Genomic DNA, 17,014 nt, shown 5'->3' with positions numbered 1-17,014 from the left:
TTGGTGAATTAATTGATCAGCTGAGTCAGTGATTCATTCATTTGCTTGATTCTTGAATGAATCAGCTGTCTGCAGGAAAGCTTAAACCAATTATTTAAATGTTCACTAAATAAAACAGTCACTTGAAGCCACCTACTGGCGGTTTACTCTCATATTTTAAAGTATCAACTTTTCATTGTTGTATATAAAAAATTATTTAAAACACTAAGCTCATAACATTATTCATGCGGTAGTAATTTTGCAATGTAAATGTAAATTCATTAATGAAATGTAAGAATTTGATATGAAAGATAATGCAAACATTTTTATGCCCTTTCTTTAGTTAAAAAAAGAAACACCTCGGAAATCAATTTAAAGGGGTCATATGATTAAATAAAAATTTCCTTTCTTTTTGGAGTGTTAAAAGCTCTTGGTGCATAAACAAGATCTGTAAAGTTGCAAAGAATAAATTCTCAAATCCAAAGAGATATTCTTTACCTAAAATGGCTCTTTCTAACATGCCCCCAACATGCATATGTCACTGTGTGGGAAGATTTGCATAAAGCTGTCCTGTGATGGTTGGGTTTAGGGAAAACACAAGGAGAGGGTAGGATCCAATTGCAAGGTATGTTTAATTAACAGAAGGGTAAACACAAAATAAACAGTCCAGGAAGACAAACGAAACAAAACAAAAGAAGAAAACCGGATGGAACTCGGAGGAACGAGAAGGTAAGGGTCAGTCTCGGGAGATGAGAACATATGACACATAGGGTAAGGACTCCATACAAACAACAGGGAAGGACAGCTATATATAAGGAGACTAATGACAAAGGATTTCAGCACCTGTGCGATTTAATTGGAGTGCAATTACTGTGAAGACAGGACCAGACTAGAGGAATTAAAGTGCCTATGGTGAAGTGCCTAAGGAGAAATGAGCTCACTAGGGAACACCCAGGAAAACAGAGACTGACAGCGTGACATTACCCCCTCCCCTACGGAGCAGCTGCCAGATGCTCCACCTGAAACCCAGGAAAACCCAACAGAAAAGGAGGTAGGAGGGAGGTGGAGCGGCGGCGGACTAGGGGGAGGGACGGAGGGTCAGAAAACAGAGACAGGAGAACCAGATAGAATGGACAGACAGAGACAAACAACCAGGTGGAATGGAAAGGCAGAGGCAGGAGAGGTGTAACACAAAACAAGGAGTCCAGGAGGGTGGTGGACCGGCGGAGGATAAAGGGGAGGGACAGAGGGCCAGGTCCAAAGAAGAGATAAACAGAAAAACAAAAGAACACAAAAACAGGGGGCCATGGAAGACATCACGTGATGCCCTCCCGTGCGGAGCAGAGGGCCATCACCACCATGTGGTCACGGCAGAAGCCCCCCCAAGGCGGAGCGGAAGACCACCACCTCCACGTGGTCGAGGCCGGAGTCCCCCAGGGAGGAGCGGAAGACCACCACGTCCTCCTGGTCGATGCCAGAGTCCCCCAGGGCGGAGCGGAAGACCACCACATCCGTGTGGTCCGACCAACGGGAGAACAAACCTCTGGCAATCCCATGGCACCTCCACCGGACTCCAGAAGACCGGTGCCGACCCGACACTGCTCCCGAAGACCGGCGGTGACCTGACTCGACTCTGGAGGGTTCACCGGCACCTGACTCGACTCTGGAGGGTTCACCGGCACCTGACTCGACTCTGGAGGGTTCACCGGCACCTGACTCGACTCTGGATGGTCAACAGGAACTAGCCCTGACTCTGGAGGGTCAACGGTAACTAACCCTGACTCTGGAAGGTCGACGGTGACTAACCCTGACTCTGGAAGGTCGACGGTGACTAACCCTGACTCTGGAGGGTCCATGAACACCTGACTCGACTCTAGGGTCAATTGGGAACTGACTCAACTCTGGAAAGTCAACAGGAATCTGACTTGACTCCGGAACGGCGTCGGACACCGCCTCGGCCTCCGGAACAGCATCGGACACCGCATCGGGAACGGCCTCGGGCGCCGCCTCGGCCTCCGGAACAGCCTCGAACACTGCCTCAGCATCGGGCACCACCTCGGCCTCCGGAACAGCATCGGGCACCGCCTCGGCCCCGGGAACCACCTCGACCTCCGGAACAGCATCGGTCACCGCCTCGGCCTCCGGAACAGCATCAGTCACCACCTCGACCTCCAGAACAGCACCGGGCTCCGCCTCGGCCTCAGGAACAGCATCGGGAATGTCCTCCTGGACGGCAGCTGCCCGCTCGGGAACGTCCTCCTGGACGGCAGCGGCCCGCTCGGGAACATTCTCCGGGCTTTGAGGAACGGTAGACGCCTGTCTCCTCCTCCTACACCCTCCATGATGGTGAGTTGGGAGCATCTTGTCTGGAGACTCAGGTGTTGAGTCGGCCATCTTGTGCTGTGGCGCTGGGCTGGTGGCCATCTTGTGCTGTGGCGCTGGACTGGCGGCCATCTGGGACCACGGCGCTGGCTCAGCCGATTTGCGTCTCCTTTCGGGACATACTGGGGAAATGGCAGCCCCCAACCGAACCCCGGGTCAACGGGAGCCCACAGTGGAGATCGCTGCCGGACCTCCTCCCGACTGTTTGTTCCGTTAAAGACTCCATACAAACAACAGGGAAGGACAGCTATATATAAGGAGACTAATGACAAAGGATTGTCAGCACCTGTGCGATTTAATTGGAGAGCAATTACTGTGAAGACAGGACCAGACTAGAGGAATTAAAGTGCCTATGGTGAAGTGCCTAAGGAGAAGTGCCTAAGGAGAAGTGAGCTCACTAGGGAACACCCAGGAAAACAGACAGCGTGACATGTCCAAATTTCGAATTGAACATTACACATCACATCCTGATGTCACATGTCATTACGGGACCTTTATGGGTTATGTCCAAAAGAGGACATAACTAGAAATCAGTGGTTAATTTATATTTACAACACTGTCCCAGAACAGTTCAACCCAACTGTTTAGATGTGTGCAGTGCATTTTTTTAATGGAAAAAGAGGAGTGTTTCCTGGAAGAGTAACCTGCAATGCCAGTGTCTGTTTCCATCATAACTGTTTCATTTTTTACCCATACATAACATTTTTCACTTTTTTTTAATAAAGTGGGACAATTCCAACTGTGCAAGAACAGCCTGACGTTTCTGACTCACAGCCTGCAAATAAATTTACATATTTAAAGAATTTGCCTCTGATGATTCAAACGCAAGTTTTGAGCAGTGTAGAGTAGCGCTTGTTGTTTGTCATTGCTCCGATCACAAATGCAGACATGTCTGCTATTGTCTGCTATTGAGGTTTCTTCATTTGGATTTTAATTTGGTTGTGCCCTTTCTCTCCAATGGATTATTAAAAGACCTCTCTTGATTGAAATACACTTTGTTTTGCACACCAGACCATAAGGGATAGTGGACAGTCAAAAGTGAGTAGTTTAGCAGTGTTTTTCCTTTTTCTTTTTTGTCTCGTTTTTTTTCCCTCCCCTATCCTGGAATGGACCGGCCTGCCGTTCAACTCCTTTGCCTGAAGCAACAGGACTCTTGCTGGAGGACCATATCAGGGACTTTTTAGATCTGGCGTGCTTTACACACTTCCCAGACTGCTCGCTCCGCATAATCTACATCACCAGCTTTAGCGAGCTGTGCTTATTTTAGTTATTTTAACTACAAATTGATTTATTTTTATATACAGTATATATTTTATAAAAAATATATTATATATATTTTATAAAAAAATGACGAAAAGGAAATTATACATTTACACACCTAAGGATTATATCAACCAAACAATTAACTGCGTACTGTATGTGTCCACTACTTGGGTTTTTATGAATAAGTAAGCAGCATTTAAAACAATAAAAATATAATATCCACCATTGCTCAATATTTAATCACCGCTTCAGACACATGATATTTTAATTTGCTACAAGCAGAATACACAAGATGTGTGTTCAACTCGGACACGTATATGATTGTCGTGGTGATGGAAAAAAAAGCAACCATTTGCATGTCTGCGTATTTTTAAATATAAAATAAAATATTTACATTATTGCTACTCCTTTTAGTGATTACAGAATCAAATAAAATTATTGTGAAGACCAATTTACTCACAGTCACATGCATAATATTTGCAGCAGCCGTACTCATCCTCGACAAGCACTGGTTTTTTGCCATTTTCACAGGTGATGTTCTGCAGTGGAGGGCATTGAAATGGGATAACTTCGATGTTGTTGTCTTTTATGCACCTAGCCATCATGCATTTACACAAGTAGAAGGTCTCATTGGTCTGGTGATGATAAAAAAAAGTACAAGAATAAGAGGCTAACACATGTAAAATTGCAATGAAGTGTTATGTTATTTACTTTGAATATTTAAATGGCACCATGAATACATTTCTCATGTAGAAAAAAAAATACATTACATATACTTGAAGGGGTCATGAAATAGAGAATCAAAGTGTTCTTGATATCAACAAATTTAAGAGATTACGGAGATGTATATAATATAAAAACATACTGCAAGTTTCAGAACTCAAACAGTCTATTATTTTGTTATAAGTAATAATCATTATTATATATATTACAATAGTACAATACTAATAGTGCCTTGGGAACTGACTCTAGCTTATACACATACTGCATGTCTCTACCACAGCACTTCCCATCTTGAGTATCAAAATACATTACATGCTATAATACAGGGCCATGCATTATGCATATGGTGCAATACATTGTGTCAATCACAGCAGTGGGTATTTACATCAGTTTCTGCCCCTTAATATTAAGTGGTTTTCAAGGAGAGTGAAAATTAGGATAGAAATTATGATTTTTACAAATATTGGACCAGTTTTGTGTATAAATAAAAAATCTTACCTCATGAAACTATACAAATCTGAAACTGAATTTCATGACCCCTTGAAACTAAAATTTAAAGAAGGTATATTAAATTGTACATTTTTGGCCCATTCTGGACAGTCTGGTGGAGTTGCTGTAGTTGTCGATATAGAGCTAGTTGATGTGGTATGTCCTGGTTTTGTTGTCGGGGTAGATGGTGTGGTAGGTTTTGGTGTTGTTATAGTAGACTTTATTGTACTTGTAGGTGTAGGGGAAGATGGTATTGTAGGTTTTGATGTTGTTGTAGTAGACTTTGTGGTAGCTGTCAGTGTAGGGGTAGATGGTGTTGTAGGCTTTGGTGTTGTTGTTGTTGTAGACCTTGTGGTGGCTGACGTTGTGGATGAAGATGGTGTGGTAGGTTTTGATGTTGTAATAGACTTTGTTGTACTTGTCGATGTAGGGGAAGATGGTGTGGTAGCTTTTGTTGTTGTTGTAGTAGACTTTGTTGTCGGTGTAGGGGAAGGTAGTATTGTAGGTTTTTGTGTTGTAGTAGACGTTGTGGTAGCTGTTGGTGTAGGGCTAGATGATGTGGTAGGATTTGGTGTTGTTGTAGTAGACTTCGTGGAAGCTGTCGGTGTGGGAGTAGATGGTGTGGTAGGTTTTGGTGTTGTTGAAGTAGACTTTGTGGTAGCTGTCGATGTAGGGGTAGATGGTGTGGTAGGTTTTGGTGTTGTTGTTGTAGTAGACTTTGGTGTAGTAGGTTTGGGTGATGTTGTGGTAGCTGTAGTCGACTTTGTGGTAGGTGTGTGTTTAGGGGTAGTGGGTGTTGTGGTCTTAGTTGTTGTTGTTGGAGTAGACTTTGTTGTAATTTTCGGTGTAGGAGAAGATGGTGTAGTAGGTTTTGGTGTTGTTGCCGGGGTAGATGGTGTGGTGGGTTTCGGTGTTGTTGTAGTAGACTTTGTAGCAGTTGTCGGTGTAGGGGAAGATGGTGTAGTAGGTTTTGGTGTTGTTGTAGTAAACTTCGTGGAAGCTGTTGGTGTGGGGGTAGATGGTGTGGTAGGTTTGGGTGATGTTGTGGTAGCTGTTGGTGTAGGGGAAGATGGCATGGTAGGTTTTGATGTCGTTGAAGTAGACTTTGTGGTAGCTGTCGATGTATGGTTAGATGGTGTGGTAGCTTTTGGTGTTGTTGTAGTAGACTTTGTTGTAGTTGTCGGTGTAGGGGAAGGTAGTATTGTAGGATTTTGTGTTGTAGTAGACTTTGTGGTAGCTTTTGGTGTAGGGCTGGATGATGTGGTAGGATTTGGTGTTGTTGTAGTAGACTTTGTGATAGCCGTTGGTGTAGGGGAAGATGGTGTATTAGGTTTGGGTGTCCCTGTAGTAGACTTTGTGGTAGGTGTCGGTGTAGGGGTAGATGGTGTCGTAATCTTTGACGTTGTTTTAGTTGTAGACTTTGTTGTAGTTGTTGGTGTAGGAGAAGATGGTGTGGTAGGATTTGGTGTTGTTGTAGTAGACTTTGTGGTAGCTTTTGGTGTAGGGGAAGATGGTGTAGTAGGCTTGGGTGTTCCTGTAGTAGACTTTGTTGTAGTTGTCGGTGTAGGAGAAGATGGTGTGGTAGGTTTTGGTGTTGTTGTCGGTGTAGGAGAAGATGGTGTTGTTGTCAGGGTAGATGGTGTGGTGGGTTTCGGTGTTGTAGTAGTAGACTTTGTAGTAGTTGTCAGTGTAGGGGAAGATGGTGTAGTAGGTTTTGGTGTTGTTGTAGTAGACTTTGTGGAAGCTGTTGATGTGGGGGTAGATGGTGTGGTAGGTTTTGGTGTTGTTGAAGTAGATTTTGTGGTAGCTGTCGATATAGGGGAAGATGGTGTAGTAGATTTTGGTGTTGTTGTAATAGACTTTGTGGTAGCTGTCAATGTAGGGGTAGATGACGTGGTAGGTTTTGGTGTTGTTGTTGTAGTAGACTTTATTGTAATTGTTGATGTTGGGGTAGATGGTGTGGTAGCTGTCTGTGTTGTAAAAGACTTTGTGGTCTGTGCAGTGGAAGATGGTATGGTTGTTGAAGTAGTCTTTGTAGTAATTGTTGGTGTAGGGCTAGATGGTGTGGTAAGTTTTGGTGTTGTAGTAGATTTTGTTGTAGTTGTCGGTGTAGGGAAAGTTGGTGTGGTATATTTTGGTGTTGGGGGTGTTGTTGTAGTAGACTTTGTTGTAGCTGTCGATGTAGGGGTAGATGGTGTGGTAGGTTTTGGTGTTGTTGTTGTAGTAGACTTTATTGTAATTGTTGATGTTGGGATAGATGGTGTGGTAGCTGTCTGTGTTGTAATAGACTTTGTGGTCTGTGCAGTGGAAGATGGTATGGTTGTTGAAGTAGTCTTTGTAGTAATTGTTGGTGTAGGGCTAGATTGTGTGGTAAGTTTTGGTGTTGTAGTAGATTTTGTTGTAGTTGTCGGTGTAGGGAAAGTTGGTGTGGTATATTTTGGTGTTGGGGGTGTTGTAGTAGACTTCGTGGAAGCTGTTGGTGTGGGGGTAGATGGTGTGGTAGGTTTTGGTGTTGTTGTAGTAGACTTTGTGGAAGCTGTTGATGTGGGGGTAGATGGTGTGGTAGGTTTTGGTGTTGTTGAAGTAGATTTTGTGGTAGCTGTCGATATAGGGGAAGATGGTGTAGTAGATTTTGGTGTTGTTGTAATAGACTTTGTGGTAGCTGTCAATGTAGGGGTAGATGAAGTGGTAGGTTTTGGTGTTGTTCTTGTAGTAGACTTTATTGTAATTGTTGATGTTGGGGTAGATGGTGTGGTAGCTGTCTGTGTTGTAATAGACTTTGTGATCTGTGCAGTGGAAGATGGTATGGTTGTTGAAGTAGTCTTTGTAGTAATTATTGGTGTAGGGCTAGATGGTGTGGTAAGTTTTGGTGTTGTAGTAGATTTTGTTGTAGTTGTCGGTGTGGGGAAAGTTGATGTGGTATATTTTGGTGTTGGGGGTGTTGTTGTAGTAGACTTTGTTGTAGCTGTCGATGTAGGGGTAGATGGTGTGGTAGGTTTTGGTGTTGTTGTTGTAGTAGACTTTATTGTAATTGTTGATGTTGGGATAGATGGTGTGGTAGCTGTCTGTGTTGTAATAGACTTTGTGGTCTGTGCAGTGGAAGATGGTATGGTTGTTGAAGTAGTCTTTGTAGTAATTGTTGGTGTAGGGCTAGATTGTGTGGTAAGTTTTGGTGTTGTAGTAGATTTTGTTGTAGTTGTCGGTGTAGGGAAAGTTGGTGTGGTATATTTTGGTGTTGGGGGTGTTGTTGTAGTAGACTTTGTGGAAGCTGTTGGTGTGGGGGTAGATGGTGTGGTAGGTTTTGGTGTTGTTGACTTTGTGGTAGCTTTTGGTGTAGAGGAAGATGTTGTAGTAGGTTTGGTTGTTCCTGTAGTAGACTTTGTGCTAGGTGTCGGTGTAGGAGAAGATGGTGTGGTAGGTTTTGGTGTTGTTGTCGGGGTAGATGGTGTGGTGGGTTTCAGTGTTGTAGTAGTAGACTTTGTAGTAGTTGTCGGTGTAGGGGAAGATGGTGTAGTAGGTTTTGGTGTTGTTGTAGTAGACTTCGTGGAAGCTGTTGATGTGGGGGTAGATGGTGTGGTAGGTTTGGGTGATGTTGTGGTAGCTGTTGGTGTAGGGGAAGATGGTGTAGTAGGTTTTGGTGTCATTGAAGTAGACTTTGTGGGAGCTGTCATTGTAGGGGTAGATGGTGTGGTAGGTTTTGATGTTGTAGTAGACTTTATTGTAGCTGTCGGTATAGGACTAGATGGTGTGGCGGGATTTGGTGTTGTTGTGTTACGTTTTTGTGGAACATGTGTTATTGTTCCAGTAATAATAAAAAATGTAGTAGAGGAGGATGTTGTAATAGTTTGTGATGCTTTTGTAGTAGACTTTGTGGTAGCTGTCTGTGTAGGGGTAGATGTTGTGGTAAGTTTTGGTGTTGTAGTAGATGTTGTTGTAGTTGTCTGTGTAGGGGAAGTTGGTGTCGTATGTTTTGGTGTTGTAGTAGACTTTGTGGTAGCTGTCGGTGTAGGGCTAGATGGTGTGGTAAGTTTTGGTGTTGTAGATGTCGGTGTAGGGGAAGTTGGTGTGGTATGTTTTGGTGTTGTAGTAGTCTTTTTGGTAGCTGTCGGTGTAGGGGTAGATGGTGTGGTAGGAATCAGTGTTGAAGTAGACTTCGTGGTAGCTGTTGATGTACTTGTAGATGGTGTGGTAGGTCTTGATGTTGTTGTTGTTGTAGACTTTATTGTAATTGTTGATGTAGGGGTAGATGGTGTGGTAGCTGTCGGTGTTATAATAGACTTTGTGGTCTGTGCAGTGGAAGATGTTATGGTTGTTGAAGTAGACTTTGTAGTAGTTGTTGGTGAAGGGGAAGATGGAGTGGTGGGTTTCGGTGTTGATGTAGTAGACTTTGTGGTAGCTTTTGTTGTCGGGGTAGATGGTGTAGTAGGTTTGGGTGTTCCTGTAGTAGACTTTGTGCTAGGTGTCGTTGCAGGGGTAGATGGTGTGGTAGGTTTTGGTGTTGTCGGTGTAGGAGAAGATGGTGTGGTAGGTTTTGGTGTTGTTGTCGGGGTAGATGGTGTGGTGGGTTTCGGTGTTGTAGTAGTAGACTTTGTAGTAGTTGTTGGTGTAGGGGAAGATGGTGTAGTAGGTTTTGGTGTTGTTGTAGTAGACTTTGTGGAAGCTGTTGATGTGGGGGTAGATGGTGTGGTAGGTTTGGGTGATGTTGTGGTAGCTGTTGGTGTAGGGGAAGATGGCGTGGTATGTTTTGGTGTTGTAGTAGTAGACTCTGTGGTGGTTGTTGGTGTAGGGGAAGATGCTGTGGTATGTTTTGATGTTGTTGCAATAGACTCTGTGGTAGCTGTCGATGTAGGGGTAGATGGTGTAGTAGCTTTTGGTGTTGTAGTATACTTTGTTGTAGTTGTTGGTGTAGGGGAAGATGGTGTGGTATGTTTTGGTGTTGTAGTAGTCTTTGTGGTAGCTGTTGGTGTAGGGGTAGATAGTGTGGTAGGTTTTGGTGTAGTTGTAGTAGACTTTGTTGTAGTTGTCGGTGTAGGAGAAGATGGTGTGGTAGGTTTTGGTGTTGTTGTCGGTGTAGGAGAAGATGGTGTGGTAGGTTTTGGTGTTGTTGTGCGGGTAGATGGTGTAGTAGGTTTTTCTGTTGTTGTAGTCGACTTTGTTGTAGTTGTCGGTGTAGGGGAAGATGGTGTGGTATGTTTTGGTGTTGTAGTAGTCTTTGTGGTAGCTGTTGGTGTAGGGGTAGATGGTGTGGTAGGTTTTGGTGTAGTTGTAGTAGACTTTGTTGTAGTTGTCGGTGTAGGAGAAGATGGTGTAGTAGGTTTTGGTGTTATTGTCGGTGTAGGAGAAGATGGTGTGGTAGGTTTTTGTGTTGTTATCGGGGTAGATGGTGTGGTGGGTTTCAGTGTTGTAGTAGTAGACTTTGTAGTAGTTGTCGGTGTAGGGGAAGATGGTGTAGTAGGTTTTGGTGTTGTTGTAGTAGACTTAGTGGAAGCTGTTGATGTGGGGGTAGATGGTGTGGTAGGTTTGGGTGATGTTGTGGTAGCTGTTGGTGTAGGGGAAGATGGCGTGGTATGTTTTGGTGTTGTAGTAGTAGACTTTGTGGTGGTTGTTGGTGTAGGGGAAGATGCTGTGGTATGTTTTGGTGTTGTAGTAGTAGACTTTGTGGTGGTTGTCGGTGTAGGGGAAGATGATGTAGTAGATTTTGATGTTGCAATAGACTCTGTGGTAGCTGTCGATGTAGGGGTAGATGGTGTAGTAGCTTTTGGTGTTGTAGTAGACTTTGTTGTAGTTGTTGGTGTAGGGGAAGGTAGTATGGTAGGTTTTGGTGTTGTTGTGCGGGTAGATGGTGTAGTAGGTTTTTCCGTTGTTGTAGTCGACTTTGTTGTAGTTGTCGGTGTAGGGGAAGATGGTGTGGTATGTTTTGGTGTTGTAGTAGTCTTTGTGGTAGCTGTTGGTGTAGGGGTAGATGGTGTGGGATGAATTGGTGTTGTAGTAGACTTTGTGGTAGTTGTTGATGTAGGGGTAGATGGTGTGGTAGGTTCTGATATTGTTGTGGTAGACTTTGTTGTAGTTGTTGGTGTAGGGGAAGATGGTTTGGTAGGTTTTGGTGTTGTTGTAGTAGACTTTGTTGTAGTTGTCGGTGTAGGAGAAGATGGTGTGTTAAGTTTTGGTGTTGTTGTAGAAGACTTTGTGGTAGTTGTCGGTGTAGGGGAAGATGGTGTGTTAAGTTTTGGTGTTGTTGTAGAAGACTTTGTGGTAGTTGTCGGTGTAGGGGAAGATGGTGTAGTAGGTTTTGGTGTTGTAGTAGACTTTGTGGTAGCTGTCAGTGTAGTGGTAGGTGAGCAAGGAATACAGCAGTAGACACGTATTTCATAATCAAAGCATTTAAAAGGGCGATCTTTCTGTTGATCTTTCTTACACTCCAATCCATATGAAACATTGCACTGGGCAACTTGTTTTGACTTATTAATAAAATCTTCAAAGCTCATATTAGAGTTTTTTACAGACCTACATTCGACACCTATTGGCTCTTTACAGATTTCTTTTCCACGTTCTGCAATGTTTTTATAAGTCTCCAAGTCATTCCCTCCTTCTAAATCAGGATTATATACATTAAACCAGTCAGACCATCCACATATACTACAGGATGTCGTAGACTTAGTTGATGTTGATGTAAATGTGATAGTTGTTGTTATAGGGGAAGATGGTGTGGTAGGTTTTGATGTTGTTGTAGTATGCTTTGTTGTAGTTGTTGGTGTAGGGAAAGATGATGTGCTAGGTTTTGGTGTTGTTGTAGGAGGCTTTGTTGTAGTTGTCGGTGTAGGAGAAGATGGTGTGGTATGTTTTGGTGTTGTTGTAGAAGACTTTGTGGTAGCTGTCGGTGTAGGGGAAGATGGTGTAGTAGGTTTTGGTGTTGTAGTAGACTTTGTGGTAGCTGTCGGTGTAGTGGTAGGTGAGCAAGGAATACAGCAGTAGACACGTATTTCATAATCAAAGCATTTAAAAGGGCGGTCTTTCTGTTGATCTCTCTTACACTCCAATCCATATGAAACATTGCACTGGGCAACTTGTTTTGACTTATTAATAAAATCGTCAAAGCTCATATTAGAGTTTTTTACAGACCTACATTCGACACCTATTGGCTCTTTACAGATTTCTTTTCCACGTTCTGCAATGTTTTTATAAGTCTCAAAGTCATTCCCTCCTTCTAAATCAGGATTATATACATTAAACCATTCAGACCACCCACATATAATACAGGATGTCGTAGACCTAGTTGATGTGATAGTTGTTGTTATAGGGGAAGATGGTGTGGTAGGTTTTGGTGTTGTTGTAGTAGGCTTTGTTGGTGTTGTTGTAGTAGGCTTTGTTGTAGTTGTTGGCGTAGGGAAAGATGATGTGCTAGGTTTTGTTGTTGTTGTAGTAGGCTTTGTTGTAGTTGTTGGCGTAGGGAAAGATGATGTGCTAGGTTTTGTTGTTGTTGTAGTAGGCTTTGTTGTAGTGGTTGTTGGAGGGAAAGACGATGTGCTAGGTGTTGGTGTCGGTGTTGGTATACATTCCGCTACACAGATCTGATTTTTCTCATCAAAAATAGGCTTATCCTCTGGACATTTTGGATAACATCCTGCAAAAAATGAGTAAACAAATAAATTTATAAAGTTGCACATAGATCATCAGTTCTTAACTGGTGGATCATGATCACAAAAAAGTTTTGTGAATTACTGGCAAGATAGATTACTATTATTTTGATTTATTTTCTTATTAATAATAAAATGACTGTGATGACTGGTGTGGTGCAGAAAGCCATGGGAATGGAGCGAAGCTACTGTGTAGAAACTGTTACAATTACATTTTATTGGAAATTTGAAGGTTTATGAATATTTTGAAGTCCTGTAATTATGACCATAAACTCGACAATCCTGAATAAATGTCAATTCCCAAAGATTAGAAACTAATAATTTCATTGCCTTTTCCCCTTAATATCTTCTATCTAATATCTTCCCCTTAAATCCTTAAATCCATCTAATTCGACCAAAGATTAGCACTCACTCTCTTATAAGAGCAGACAGGAAGGCACATTGTATTTGGCTTACTGTACTAAAAATATGTCAAAGAAGAACCTAACTTCCTCCCAAACTCAGCTCACTATAAATATTGCCAACTGCTCATAACATCTCCACCCTGGTCAAAAAGGCACAGCAACGCCTTTACTTCTTACGGAGCCTTAAGAAAGTTTACCTGAATCCCAGGATCCTTGTGGAATTCTACCGCTGTACCATTGAGAGCATACCCACAAACTGCATCTCAGTATGGTACAGCAATTGCTCCGTATCTGACCACAAAGCACTCCAGCGGGTGGTGAAAACTGCTCAACAGATCACCGGCACCCAGTTAACTTCCATTAAGAACATTTATTCACAAGCGCTGTCTGGGCAGGGCAAGAAACATCATCAAGGATGCCTCTCACCCAAGCCATGGACTTTTCACCCTATTTTCATTCGGCAGGCGTTACAGGAGCCTACGCTCTCGCAATAGTAGGCTCAGGAAGAGCTTCTTCTCAGTGTTCCTGGAGCTCAGTTGGTAGAGCATTGCACTATCAAGCGCAAGGTTGGGGGTTCGTTTCCCCGGGAACACATGATAGGTTAAAATTGTCGTTTTGGATAAAAGCGTCTGCTAAATGCATAAATTTAATTTAAAATTTAATTCTTCCAATTGAATTGAACAATCCCTCAATTTAATTCCTATTTATATTCTATATATACTCTGCTCAATACTGTATATACTGTAGCAACTCCACTGTATTGTACATTCTGTAAATCATAGCTTCACTTACTTTGCACTTTTATGTACATAAAACACTATATTCTTGCACTTCTGGATAGATGCCAACTGTATTTCATTAGCTCTGTACTTGTACTCTGCCTAATTACAATACAGTTGAATCTAATCGAATTGAATCTACACAACATGACGGTAGCAACAACAACACTACAATGAGAAAAAAAGATGCGCCTTCTTTCTTTGCATGAACATCTGGGTGGCATTATGCAAATCTTCCCACATACTGACGTAGATATATGGGGGCGTGTTAGAACGTGCCATTTCAGGGAGCGTGGACGAGTGTTAAATTTGATAAAGAATATCTCTTTGGATTTGAGACTTTAGTCTTTGCAACTTCACAGATCTTCTTTATCCACCAAAGATTGTAACACTCCAAAGAGAAAGGAAAATTTTAAATCACATAATATGACCCCTATAAAACATCCTCCTCATTATAAACAAAGCATTCAAATAAAGGTCCAAAAATAGTTTGTTTGAATATTGAGTGATATTTCATGACCTCAACCTGTTTATCTAGGTTTGATTTTGTTTATGGGGTGCAGTCTAACATGTGTTAGTGGATAATTTTTCACATATTTACCTTTATTCCACACTTCTCTGTCTCTTTTCTGAGAAACTGGCTAATCATTTCCTTATTTTATATGGGCTCTGATTGGTTAGCTAACCTAGTGTGTTGTAAACCGCCTCTAGCGTGACTAAATGTACCTATCCTCAGCGGCATGTGCTCCGGTTGTAGTTTAAACAATGGCGTTGTTAATCTCTACTGCTTATGTTAGCTTTTAATATACAGTTTTATCCTAATTAAAGCTTTAATACAGTAATACAATGAACCACCCTTTTAAAATAAAAGTTTGAAACCACTCACTAGTTTGCATGCTTTGATGTCAACAAATGACTTTGGCTATAGCATTTCTTAAAGAAGTGGTCAAATATTAAAGATTAAGTAGACATTTGAATTAAATATTGTTTAGTCCATATAAAACAAGAACTAGATTGTGCTGTAAAATGTAAAAACAACTCTTCTGGCATTTAATATAATACATAATGTACATATGATTATAGTTATGATTATATAAGTATGATTATATCCTCCTAAGACCCAGCTATGGAGTTTGGGCCTCTGTAGTGGACATTATATTTTAATGAATTTCTCTGAGGATTAAATGTCCCAGTTTTAAGTCTGGATGTCCTGTACAGAGCACATTCAGGGCTTTCTAGAAATATCAAAAGATTGGATGGTTCACAATGGCCACTCCCTCTTTTTGGTTTTTATAAATGGCTGACATTAATCTGACAAAATTTTACATCCTCATAGAAATATGATAATATTTAGTAATTGTAAATTAAATCTGATTAATTTTCAAATAGACATAAATCAAAGTCACAGGAACATGTTATGGGGCTTCGGATCAAAATATGACTTCCTGTTGTGAAACAGGACATAATTTCATACATGTCCACTGTAGAGGACACCAGGACTTTAAACATATTTATTATGCATTTAGTGTTTACACAACACTGTTTTATGGTTGATTTTGTCATTAGGTTTAGTAACTTACTGTTTTGTGATCTACTCAAAATGACCCACTTATATTCAAACACCATCCATTGATTGTTACCGTCATTGTTTTTTTTTTGTTTTTGTTTTTTGTACTTTTTACGATACAAATAATTACAAAGCAACTTTACAGAAAATTATGTTTCTTCAATATTTAGTAGTAGCTTATACGTGGTGATTCAGTTTATGTGCATATGACAGAATTTTTCAGAAAAATTAATACAAGACATAGTGAGCCAGACGATGAACATTATTATTAACAGCAATTATTACATGATGCAGTCACACTTGTAGCAACATTTGTTAGTTCTGTTTGTTGATTCAGGGTTAGCATCATCTGAGGTCTGAGGGGTTAGCATCATTGTGTATGGTGTACCAAGTATTGAGGTCTCTGTGTTCTTTTGGGTAATAATTATATAAAGTGGACATATTATTTTTGAAGGATAAACAAAAGGTCTACTTGCTTAAATAGCATTGTTGTTTTCCAGTGCTACCTTGTTTGAGTAAATTATATAAACTGTAACTGTGGGTAATGATCTTGAAGATTGCATATTTAACAGAATAACTAGATAAATATTACTCATCAAATTCTAACTGGTCATGTTAAATTTACTCAGTTCTTAATAACTCAGTTAAGTAGATTTCAATACTTACATTTTACTTAAAATCATGCAAAATAAAAATTAAGTAAATATATATTTTTTTCAGTATAGGAAAACTAATTCTATGTCAATATTCTTATGAAATATTAGATATTATTATGAGTTTGGTATAAAAAAACAAAATCCTGAAATCTAAAAATGTATTGATTTTTTTTTTTTTTTTTTTTTACAAAAATACTACATTCACAAAGCTTTTTATTTCTGGTTCTCAGGAGGATAATGTTTTATTACATTATGTATTTAACAGTTTTGTTCAATAAAACCAAATGATTACTTGCTTTTGATATTTTATTTTAATGCTATTATATAATTATATATGTGTTTTAAGTCATTTTAAAGTTTATTTTTCACCTAGGTATATTTTTACTACCGAAAAAAAATTAAGAAAAATGTGATTACTCGATTAATCAAATACCAAAATATTCGTTAATCACAGGCCTACATGTTGGCTCATTTTGTAAATGTAATAAAAAATTTGGACAATCACACTCTGGGTGCTTAATGCAAATGGTCACATTTAAAAAATTAAGCGATTATGTTAGTCCATCTATGCAAATGTATCTTTATGTATTGAGATAAAAGCATGAGGTTAATCACTGTCTGTCACGTCAGTTTATAGTGATAGTGTATATTTGCAATAACACTGATGAATGGTACACCACAAACAAAAAATAATAATAAATAAATAAATTCAGCTTTTTGGTTACAAAAATACAAAATAACTTCAGGGAAATTTTTTAAATCCCTATCTAAATGGTTACTGATTTTAAAGGGGTCATATGATGCTTTTTTGAGGATCATAATTTAGTGTATTTAGTGGTACAGAAATTTAACAACCCTTTCCATAATCATGAGCTTCATCTTTCAAGATTAAGGTAATGTCAGTTAATGTCCTTAGTTTTACGATCAGCTCAAGCCCGAAAGGGGAACAGATTGTCGTAGCAATGTCAGAATTACCTCTTCTCTTAGGTTCACGAAACGGTCGTCTATAAAAATCTGTTGCCGTTCTGCTGTAATTAATCTTAAAGATTTCTAAATGCATCTTCTTTTGGAAGGCCAAATAAAGTGCTTTTGCTTTCACCTAAAAACACACGGCATCTCCCTGACATGGCTGCATCAA

The 17,014-nt window shown here is 40.5% G+C and overlaps 1 protein-coding gene and 1 long non-coding RNA gene across 6 annotated transcripts in view; one reads left to right on the top strand and one right to left on the bottom strand.

Moving 5' to 3' along the window:
* LOC127947043 (mucin-2-like) overlaps window positions 1-17,014 on the bottom strand; it is a 37,138-nt gene that overhangs the window by 6,916 nt on the left and 13,208 nt on the right. Inside the window, exons 26-29 of one of the 3 annotated variants that reach the window (XM_052543944.1) lie at window positions 11,780-12,457; window positions 9,422-11,719; window positions 4,926-7,960; window positions 4,085-4,259 (exon numbers count right to left, since the gene is read on the bottom strand). In XM_052543944.1, the coding sequence (XP_052399904.1) occupies window positions 4,085-4,259; window positions 4,926-7,960; window positions 9,422-11,719; window positions 11,780-12,457 (6,186 nt within the window). Of the gene's footprint in view, window positions 1-4,084; window positions 4,260-4,925; window positions 7,961-9,421; window positions 12,458-17,014 lie in introns of all 3 variants that reach the window. The other 2 variants (XM_052543943.1, XM_052543945.1) reach the window with 2 other exon arrangements.
* Window positions 5,451-10,428, top strand: LOC127947045 (uncharacterized). 3 transcript variants are annotated; one of them, XR_008151225.1, is made up of 6 exons: window positions 5,451-5,527; window positions 7,040-7,339; window positions 8,354-8,467; window positions 9,263-9,325; window positions 9,824-9,928; window positions 10,292-10,428. It is a non-coding gene; the product is annotated as an uncharacterized LOC127947045 (long non-coding RNA). The 3 variants fall into 3 exon arrangements; XR_008151224.1 differs by lacking the exon at window positions 5,451-5,527 and adding an exon at window positions 6,592-6,736; XR_008151226.1 differs by lacking the exons at window positions 5,451-5,527; window positions 7,040-7,339 and adding an exon at window positions 5,659-5,803.

Source organism: Carassius gibelio, chromosome A25, assembly GCF_023724105.1.
Source record: "Carassius gibelio isolate Cgi1373 ecotype wild population from Czech Republic chromosome A25, carGib1.2-hapl.c, whole genome shotgun sequence".
NCBI classification, from domain to species: Eukaryota; Metazoa; Chordata; class Actinopteri; order Cypriniformes; family Cyprinidae; genus Carassius; species Carassius gibelio.
Note: the sequence above shows the minus strand (reverse complement) of the source record. Positions and strands in the feature narration are given on the sequence as shown.